Here is a 10,854-nt window from a genome sequence, read left to right as displayed (position 1 = left end):
CATCAATCAATAGGCATTCAAGTTTCATATGTATAATCAGCCAAAAAGCTTGTTTTTTCTGTAATTAAATTTTCCTTTTCACTTTGGCCTGCGTGGGAGTATTCACTTGAGCCATCATGAGAAAGACCACTATCTTATTATTTATATGTTATATATTTTAATACATGTTGCATCTGTCGCTGTGCTTCGAATAGTTTACCACAAGTGACGGTGTGTTTGTGTTAAGCCCGGTTTTAGAATAGGTAAGAGAGCGCCTCTCTTACATTTTCTCAGCAGTTCAAGCTGAATGCTTCCAATGAGCTCACCAAGTTTCCTGTATGAGACTGAATAAAACACAGAAGGGGGTCAGGGGGATTAGGTGGTGGTTAAGTGGTGGACTTGAAGACTGTGACAGATCAGTGGGCTAGCACGGACACATTCAAGCAGCAGCTCGTCGGGCGAGGTAAGCTCTCGTGTCCTTATCACTCAAAAATATTTATGAACTCAGGGACAATGAGATTCCTGAATGTTTTTTTTTTACTTATATTACTATGATAGAAAGGATTAAGATATTTACTAAACTTAATTCATCAAGTTTTTACAGCAAATTAATTTTTGTTGAGATGGCATTTTGTAACCCTAAGAGAGGAGGGATAGAAGACCCTGCTGTACTTTGACATGTCTGTGTTCTAAATGGCACGGACCAGCTGTTTATGCTTCATGGCAATTAACTGCTGTCTTTTCTGTCATAAACCTAATGCACCAACAAATGTCATCTGTTTATTAGCATAAACACTAAATGCACTGTAAAAATCATTGGGTAAATGGGAACAAGATCTCTGGTGGAGCACAGTCCGTCAGTGCCATGTGGAGCACAGAGAGCCAGTCCTTGCAGACAGCCTGTGCTCCCCGCAGTGTAACATATCAATGTACAGCAGGGTCTTGAACACTCGCCGGCCACTTTATTAGGCACACCTGTCCAACTGTTTGTTAACGCAAATTTTTAATCAGCCAATCACAAGGCAGCAACTCGATGCATTTAGGCATGTAGACATGGTCAAGACGATCTGCTGCAGTTCAAACCAACGTCAGAATGGGGAAGAAAGGTGATTTAAGTGACTTTGAACATGGCATGGTTGTTGGTGCTAGACGGGCTGGTCTGAGTATTTCAGAAACTGCTGATCTACTGGGATTTTCGTGCACAACAATCTCTAGGGTTTACAGAGAATGGTCCCAAAAAGAGAAAATATCCAGTGAGCAGCAGTTCTGTGGGCCAAAATGCCTTGTTGGTGCCAGAGGTCAGAGGAGAATGGACAGACTGGTTGGAGCTGATAGAAAGGCAACAGTAACTCAAATAACCACTGGTTACAACCGAGGTCTGCAGAAGAGCATCTCTGAACACACAACACGTCCAACCTTGAGGCAGATGGGCTACAACAGCAGAAGACCACACCGGGTGACCCTCCTGGCAGCTAAGAACAGGAAACTGAGGCTACAATTCACACAGCAACACCAAAACTGGACAATAGAAGATTGGGAAAACGTTGCCTGGTCTGATGGGTCTGGATTTATGCTCCACATTCGGATGATAGGGTCAGAATATGGCGTCAATAACATGAAAGCATGGATCCATCCTGCCTTGTATCAACGGTTCAGGCTGCTGGTGGTGTAATGGTGTAATGGTGTGGGGGATATTTTCTTGGCTCACTTTGGGTCCCTTAGTACCAACTGAGCATTGTTTAAAGTCCACAGCCTACCTGAGTATTGTTGCTGACCATGTCCATCCCTTCATGAGCACAGTGTACCCATCTTCTGATGGCAACTTCCAGCAGGATAACGCTCCATGTCATAAAGCTGAAATTATCTCAGACTGGTTTCTTGAACATGACAATGGGTTCACTGCACTCAAATGGCCTCCACAGTCACCAGATCTCAGTCCAATAGAGCACCTTTGGGATGTGGTGGAACGGGAGATTCTCATCATGGATGTTCAGCCGACAAATCTGTAGTAACTGTGTGATGCTATCATGTCAATATGGACCAAACTCTCTGAGGAATGTTTCCAGGACCTTGTTGAATCTATGCTACCAAGGATTAAGGCTGTTCTGAAGGCAAAAGGGGGCCCAACCCGGTACTAGCAAGGTGTACCTAATAGTGGCCGGTTAGTGTATTTATGGGTTATAACAAAAACTTCAGTAATGTTTAACTTGAAACAATATGTTAGAACAACAAATGTGCAAATTCACTTTTCACAGTGAACCCAGTGTTTAAGGATCTAAAAAGCCTTTGGTGACAGAAATGTATAACTTTGTATCATCTCCAAAACACAAAAATAATGACATTTTACAAAGCTTGCTCAATATAAACATCTTTATCTAACCTTAAAATAACTGCTGTGTTTCCTTACTTTCAAAGGTCAACAGTGACTCTCTGAAAGGTGACTATTTCACCATGGAAGCTATCAGTCTGCTAAGGCTTCTGACCTTGTCAACAGGTAACACTGAGCTTTATCTTTTATGTCTGTTGTTCTAATACTCAGGGTCATTTTACACTTGAAGATGAGCTATCATTGCAGATTAATTGTACAGTTTTATCACTTCTAAATTTACTTTATCGGGATATTTTTCAAGATTTTAACACACTTATCCATGATGACAAAAGAGAGGACAGGCATGCTTTTTTCAGGCAAAATTTATGTGTATCATTAATGCCACAATCTAAATTATCACAGTGACCAGACAGCTCTTCAGAAAAACCCTCAAAAAGAGATTTATGCAGGAAAAAAAGGTGGAGAACATGGAAAACTGAAACTTAACACCAACATCTGACAAGTTTGATCTTCATGTAACAAAACTCAGTAACATTTAGTAGATACAGAGATTGATAATTTTATGGATATTTATATAATTAACATGAAACATAGAAATCTTTTTTTGACTCATGTCAATGCGCTATATCCACACAAAACAAATACTATCCAGGTTTCTCTTTCAAACCTACTTTTCTATTTCTTTCTTCTTTTTAATTATTATTTTTTTTAAATGAATTATGTCATTGTTATCACAGCTAGTGTTAACCTAGCTACCCTGCTGACTTTGACACAGATTGCTTTTTAAGGGGCTTGCTACAAAGTTTATCAATGACTGGGACAGTGATAAATATGGGTTGGTATGATGTCCAAATAAAAAAGATGCTTTAATCTCGTTAAAACATGTTAGATGTTTGCTTATACATGTAGTTTGCATTTCTGTTGGTGTCATTGTATTTTATATGACATTTCTACCATTCTTAACCATTTATTTATTTTATTTTTTTACCACAAAAGCACTTAAAGGACAAAAAGTATTTAATAGATCATCCATAAAATGAGTTACTTGTCTTGAAATATGATCTTAAAGTATACTTAAAATATTCCATTTCTAAACTTGTACAATATAGGGTTTTGTTGTTCTGAACATGACAGTATGTCTGCTGTAGAGTCAATGTTTCCTCAGTTGGTTTAACCTAAAGACAGTGTTAACATGCTCAACAGTTATTGTGTGAGCAATTGACCATCAACTTCTTTTGTTGCTGTGTAGTTTACAGGTATGTGAATTTGATTTAACAGACAAGGATCAACTAAAGAAACATAACATAATGAAATACATGAGACTTCAAATCAACAATTATTGTTTTTGTTTTTTTTAAAAAAAAAACACATGTGGAACCAGATTCTCAATAAAACCAAGTTTCATTCGTCACTTTCTGCTTCAGTTAGGTTTCAGTTTGCCTTTCACTATGTTACTGCATTTAAAGGAATTTTCAATGAATTTGTCTTATGTAATGACTCCAACTGTTGCAGCAATCCCAGTTCTTTGGTATAGTTACTTCTTCATTACCCTCCTGAAGCAGAATTATGCCGTGCATATCGGGCAGTGTAACCCACAAATTTCCTCTTTTTGATCATGAGACAAGATTTAAAGATGCCAAAACAAAACAAAAAAAAACAATTTATATTTAGAATTCTCTCTCAATATTTTGTAATCTTTCAGCAGGTGACCTACTTACTGCTCTGTTATCTATAACTATACTAATCAATTCCCCTTTTCCTCCTCTTCTTTGAGGCTTCTCTGTGCTCCAGGCGAGAAGTTGGGACATCACCGTCCCAAAAACAGTAACTGCAGTGGAGGGGAGCTGTGTTGTTGTGCCATGTCAGACACAACCTTATGTTTGGGTCACCTGGTATCAATACAGCAAGTTATACTATCCCAAGGTGTTCGACAGATTACTCCCTTCAGTAGAAAAGCAGTACAGAGGACGCACCTTTGTACCAGGTGCAGCTGCTGAGGGTAACTGCACCCTCTTGATTAAAAATACCAGGAGAGAAGACAACAACCTTAAAGTGTATGCTTGGCTCGATGCAGACATGATAGCACCTCGGAAATTTCATGATCAAATAATCACAATCTATGTTGGTAAGTATATCTACATTTTTATGCAAGTTCTAAGTATGCAGTACATTTTATTCAAGGCCTGAGTGAGCGACGACCCTGTCCATTCCTTTTGTCTTTTGACGAATGAATCACAAGTATGGCAGCCTTATGGTGCTCTTATTACTGTCATTACTGCACTGTCATAAACATTTATCTAAAACTGTGTTTCTCAACTGGTAGGTCACAGACTCATTTTCAGAGGGCTGTGAACTTTGCCTGAGAGAAATAATCTGGATAAAATTCCTGTGCTTTTAATCTAAAAGGGATTTTCATAGCCCAGCGCAATCTATTCACACTCCAGAGGTGTGGGTGGCGATAATGCCTGGTAATGCTAAGTGACACCATTCATTTCACAACATGCCAGAGCTACATATTTAGCAGTCTCTTTGAAATGACTATTTTTGAAATCTTATGTCCCTAATATGAACTTTTGATTTTAATTAAATCCTTGTGAAAATACTTTAAAAAGAAAATAATTCTGTCTCTAGCATCGCCAACTGCTGTTCAATTTTGGCTTACTTTTAATGTTTTTTTTTTTTGTTTTTTTTTTAATCTATTTATTTAATTTAATTAATCTAATTGAATTTAATTTGATAAATGTTTCTATTTTATTTTATTTTATTTTATTTTATTTTATTTTATTTTATTTGTGTGTGTGTGTATGTGTGTTGCCATTCTCTGATATTCTGTTTCTCAGGGCCAAACTGCATAATCTTTTTATTAGATAAATTTGATAAGTTGAAAAAATTTCATTTATTGAGGCTTTAATTCATCTCATACTTATTTCTTGAATTCTTAAAGCTGCTTAAAAGGCTGCTAAATTGACAGTTTGGAAACATAAAAAGGTACAAAGATCAACATCAACAAAAGCTGACTTTGGCCCCATTTACACGACACAGCACGGTTCAGCCTAACACGCAAAAAAAGAAGTGAAAAAAACCTACATTCACAAGGAAATGCTGAGGGAAACAAAACGCAATAGTAAGCATGCCAGGCCTGTAGTTGGTGCTTTAACTGTCTTGTCTGGAAATGGCTTTTGGTAGACTCATGTAAACTCAAGCATGACATTAGCGTTTCCACTAAGGCCCCGTTTACACGACAATGTTTCATCTGAAAACGCTAAAATGCAGTGAAAAAAATCTGCATTTACATGGAAAAGCTGAGGGACTGAAAACACTGTAGTAAGCATGCCAGGCCTATAGTCCAGGCTATACCTTTCTTGTCCAGAAGCCGCTTTTGGGAGATCTCCACCAGAGTACAGTTGGGCCGATCATCTGACGTATTTCAGAATACATTTTAAGATACTTTTGCTCACTTTAAAAGCCCTCCATGGTTAGGCTCCAGCATACATCTCAGAACTTTTAAAACACTACACTCCAGATAGGCTTCTTCGGTCCACTGAGCAAAACCTGTTGGTTGTTCCACACTCCAGATTAAAAACTAAAGGTGACTGTGCTTTTAGTGTCATGGCTCCAACTCTGTGGAACTCGCTCCCCTTGGGTTTAAGATTGGCTGAAACTGTTGATTCTTTTAAAAAACAACTGAAGACCTATTTGTTTGGTCTGGCCTTTGCTTAATATGTCTTGTGTGCTGTGTTTTCTTTTATTGTACTTTTAAAAATGGCTTGTATTGTTTTTATTTGTTTTGTGAAGTACTTTGTGACTTTGCTGTTCTTGAAAGGTGCTATATAAATAAAATTATTATTATTATTATTATTATTATTGGTGAATACTATGTTCAAAAGTGGAGCAACAGATGCTCATTTTGTTGAAAGACAGTCAGCAGATTCAGCAGCACAAGCACAACACGGTAGTCCGTGATGATAGTAACAACAGTACTGTTGGACTGCTGTACGCGCTCGCGCAAAGTGGAGGGTGACATCATTGTTTCCACTAAAAACGCCTGCTTACTGTGTACTCGGCAACGGTGTCGACAGCGTTTCAGAAACTCTGGAGGCCGTTTTCAAAAGTTTGCGTTTTAGGTCAGCTGAAACGCCATTTCCGTGTTAATCCTAAGGCTAAAATGTAATAAAACTTTTGCGTTTCACCCAAAAAATGTTGTCGTGTAAACAGGCCCTAAAACTTCCGGCTTGATGTTAATAAGGCAACAGTCTCTGCGGCATTTCAGAAAAACTCCACTCTGCAGGCTGTTTTTAAAAAAGATTTTGTTTTAGTTCGGCTAAAATTACATTTCCGTGTAAACAAGAGGCCAAAACACAACAATACTTTGGCATTTCATCCTAAAACCAAGGTCATGTAAACGGCCTTTTTGTGTCCAGTCATGCATGTGTTCACCAAAGTGCCTGGTCTTTCTTGGCCAAATACTTCCTGTCTCCTCTATCTATTTGTAAGATTGGCAAGGGTAGATGTGGGACTCAAATGTTGGGTTGCTTGCATCACAGTACAGAAAAATTATTGATGGCTATGTCAGCTATCTACACTATTTAGTGGTCACCAAATAAATCTCTCAACAACAAGAAATCAAGTCCTGGTTTGTATTCAACGTAAACTTTGTGGCGTTGTTGTATATAACTGAACACTGAACAGATTCTAATGTTGGATCAGTGCAAGTTGGGAGATACTTTGCAATTTCTTCATTTTCTTCTATATTAATATTTTTTTATAACCACTCTCTTGTGGCTTTCAGAAAGAAAATCTCCAATTATCTCCATTCAGGAGCAAATAGTAGAGGGGGAAGTTTTCTGGGCTAACTGCAGTATCATCCACTCCTGCCTGTCATCACCTCCTTCCCTCACTTGGACAAGGAGCCACCTTCTGGAAAACTCTACTTTAACAACCATTAACCAGGAAGTACATTCGCTTTGGATGTACACAGCGATACTACAGGGGCAGGCAACACATGAAATGCACAACAGCCCAATGAGTTGTTCTGCAGCGTTCAGCGAACTTACTTTAGACAGTCGACAAGTAACACTCAACATTTTATGTAAGGATACAGTTGACTTGATCACATTACTGGAGATAACAAAAGTTACTTTTCTAATAGTAAGCTTTGTCCTTCTTTGTCCAGATAAACCTGTGACTGTGACCCTGACCCTGAAAAAGGAGTCTGTGATAGACGGGGACAACGTCATCATGGAGTGTTCTGCAAACTCTAACCCACCACCACACACATACTCGTGGTTCAACAGACGGATGGGTCAGAATACCGTCATAAATACAACAGATGGAGAGCTGCTCTTTGAAAACATTACTCAAAAAACCTCAGTCTCCTGTGTCGCCTACAATGACATTGGAGCGAAACAGTCTGACTGGTTGGATCTGGACGTTCAGTGTAAGAAAAGTTGAACTCTGTTTTCTCGAAGCTTATCCCCAGTTTAAGACAGCCATTTTTTCCTCACATGCAGATGCCCCAACTATCCGACCTGAGTCCTCCTGCCACCTGAGAGGAGACTTTCTGAAGTGTGTCTGCCAGGCTGAGGCTTTTCCTAATGCCTCAATACACTGGTCCATTGATGGGAATGACTCCCTCCCATCCTCTCTCAGCTTTGTTTCCAGATCTTATAAGCACGTTGTTTCTGGGGAATTAAGTGGCCGAGCTCAAGGCCAGGCTAATGTCACCTGCACAGCTACCAACTTCCTGGGCAAACAAAGCAAACAACTTTATTTATACAGCTTACCAAATTCATGTAAGTTAGCCCAACAAGCTTCGGTCAAAAACATGTTTTGTGTGTGTTTCATATTTACCAAATCAAATGCTTTCCTCTTGCAGCTTCTTTTCCCAAGTGGTTGGTAGCTTTATTCGCTTTTGGCATCGCTTTGTTGTTTGGATGTGCAGTGGTACTTTACAGAAAGTATTGTAGACGCAGGTTGGTATAATTCAGTCATTTTCATACAGAATTGCCGAGCTGTTGCATTTAATCTTGTTCCTGTTGCGGTGTCATTCACAGATCAAGCCCAGGCTCTGTGTGCAATACGGCGATTCTTTTAAGGTTTGGAAAATCAGCAAAGTGGACTTGTTACTGAAGCACATGTCCTCAATTCAAGTCAGATTAATATTTTTTTTTCTGAAAGGCCACAAAGTCCATTCGAGGTTGTAGCCGAAGACCAAACATACAACATCCCTCGAAGGTAAAAGAAACAAATGAGATGTTGACATCCACTTATAATTAATGAAACACCTAGATATCAGTCTTATGGCGCAGCCACACCGGATGTGAATTCACAAATCTAAACATGGTGACAACGCCACATGAACACCCGAGGCTGGATGCTGGACTATTTTGACAAGCTGAGGGGCAAACGCGAGACACAGTGCTAGCAGAGTAGAGAGACTGCTCCTTTAAAGACGGAAAGCCCAAAAGAGCATCTGAAAAACCATGAGCTGTGGTTTCAGGAGAGACACTTCAGGAGAGTGTGGAATCCTTGGAGATCACAATCAAGGCCCGCTGCCTCTCCCTGGTAATCCACCTCCACTGGCCCTGCCGGGCTGTTCCCTGCGACCTGATCCTTGACCCCCTGACCCATGTTCCCGGAGGTCTGCCTTGGGATAATGAAGGGGTTGAGGAAAGAGAGGACCACAGAGAACTTCCATCTTTTTCCTGGATGCCCCTGCCCCGCTCCTTCTTCCTCTCTATCAGGCTCTTACAACTTTTAAGACAAAACTCCACTGAGGGAAACACAGTCGGACTCAGTGATGACCCGTGCAGGCAAATCCAGCTAGAGACAAATATTTACAGAACTTACCTGCTCCTTTTTTTCCGGTCTCTATAGAGTACACTCATTGTTTCGTATAACTCTGGATGATGACACACTGCACAGATTATTTTCTCCTCCATCTTCCAGCAGGGTTTGAGTCGGAGCAGGTGGAAGCGGTTCCCCCCAACGTCATCAAATCAATGACATTGTGGGGGAATGTCATCGTTAATTGGCTGCCGCTGCACAGCCTCGCGCAAATTCACGTCGACAGTTCAATATTTTCAACTCGAGCATAGGGGCGTCTGACACTCCAAACGTGCCACGCCAAACACGTCCAGGGCGAATCTGCGTCCAAACATGTCTTTGCATTGACTTTGTATGTAATATCGACGCAAATTCGCATCCGGTGTGGCCGTACCATTAGTCTCTGCCTTTGTTGCCTGACTTCGACACACTTGAGACACAGTTTCTGTCCTTTTATCTTGCACTTTATCCTCCATCTTCCTCTGTATCAGAGCACAAGTTGATGACACACAATCCAGCCCATGCAGAGCAGAGAGTGACCCCGAGGCAGACAGACTTTCCTGCGTTTATGACAATGATGTTGTGGAAGAAGTTCGGCAGGCCTGTGCTCTGCAGCGTCAGATAAACAACACAGCCTCTAAAGTTGAGGGAGAAACAGAGGCTGGGGAAAAAGTGAGAAGAATATTATTGAAAACACTGACACACAAACTGTAGCTCACTGAAGTCTTCCCTCACATTCACATGGAAACTTGTGCAATAAGCACTGATTAGTCTCATTAATTATTAATGTTAATATTCTGTTTTGTCTTCTTACAGGATGTGCATTGCAACATGGAGGACTATCTTGTGTGTGTACAAGATGACATGGTAAGATCATCACAGCCTGCCTAAGATCTCAAAGTGCACACTGGTGGCTAACAGTTGGTGGTTTTAAGCACTGTTATCTGTTTATCAGACTTGAGCATGGTTAGTAGTGAAAGAGGCCATGGTTAACACATCTTTTCATCTCATCTGGAGTTTTCAAAACAACTTGAATTTCTTCTTAGGAATCGCTGTGACGTTTTGTCACTATTAGTTCATTGCAACCATATTTCCTGTGGCCATGCAGACTGATTTCAGTGTAAAGATGGTAACAGGGGGTAACGCCTTGGTGGTTCCTGTTTCATTTTATATCAAGTCATCTTACTGTAAGTTATAAACTGGTTGTCTTTGAGGAAAGCTGCAGTAGGGCAGAGAGGAGCTTCATAATCTATTTCATTTGAGAACATTTTCAAAACCCCTCAGATACAGGTAAGTTGATGCATTAACATTAAAAATATTTTCATTGCAGATTGTTTTAGTTAATTTTAATATAGCTGTGCATTATGAGCGACTTTAATGGAGTGCTTTTTAAAAAGTTAAGGTGCCTGAACTTAAAAATTCCTAAAAGAGCCTGTTAAACTTTACTGATTGTGCTTTGACTTTTGAGTTATTATTGTTTTTTTCACCTGTTTCACAATTTTTTTTAAATGTTTTTGCTCACCAATCTTAGAAATTAGTCTAATATTATTTGTTTACATCCAGCGTTCGAGCCGTCCATGTGTGGAGTACTGGTGGCTGAGGAGGCTTAGTGATTATTTCTTTCTGTAGCAAAGCAGAAGACACTGAGCACAGTTCACTGTCATTTCTTCTAAATGCCAAAAATATAAAAACTCACTTCCATACAATATTTCTTATTACCA

The 10,854-nt window shown here is 39.8% G+C and overlaps 1 protein-coding gene across 1 annotated transcript; it reads left to right on the top strand.

The window, feature by feature from the left end:
• Positions 1-2,430: 2,430 nt before the first annotated feature.
• LOC141800633 (sialic acid-binding Ig-like lectin 14) lies at positions 2,431-10,094 on the top strand. Its single transcript, XM_074683294.1, has 11 exons — positions 2,431-2,473; positions 4,083-4,433; positions 7,098-7,397; positions 7,482-7,745; positions 7,819-8,100; positions 8,184-8,280; positions 8,362-8,403; positions 8,486-8,542; positions 9,625-9,805; positions 9,950-10,000; positions 10,089-10,094. Exons 1-11 carry the CDS (start codon positions 2,431-2,433, stop codon positions 10,092-10,094), a joined length of 1,674 nt encoding a protein of 557 aa, XP_074539395.1.
• Positions 10,095-10,854: the final 760 nt, after the last annotated feature.

Source organism: Halichoeres trimaculatus, unplaced genomic scaffold (assembly GCF_033239565.1).
Source record: "Halichoeres trimaculatus isolate MK-OKI-2021-1 unplaced genomic scaffold, fHalTri1.1 fHalTri1_scaffold_12, whole genome shotgun sequence".
Taxonomy (NCBI): domain Eukaryota; kingdom Metazoa; phylum Chordata; class Actinopteri; order Labriformes; family Labridae; genus Halichoeres; species Halichoeres trimaculatus.
The sequence above is the reverse complement of the archived record's forward strand: the minus strand, read 5'-3'. Positions and strand labels throughout refer to the sequence as shown.

Coding starts and splice junctions, on each gene's coding strand:
- LOC141800633 (XM_074683294.1), top strand. CDS start 2,431: ATGGAAGCTATCAGTCTGCTAAGGCTTCTGACCTTGTCAACAG. Junction 4,434..7,097: donor AATAATCACAATCTATGTTG/GTAAGTATATCT, acceptor TGTGGCTTTCAG/AAAGAAAATCTCCAATTATC. Junction 7,746..7,818: donor GTTGGATCTGGACGTTCAGT/GTAAGAAAAGTT, acceptor CCTCACATGCAG/ATGCCCCAACTATCCGACCT.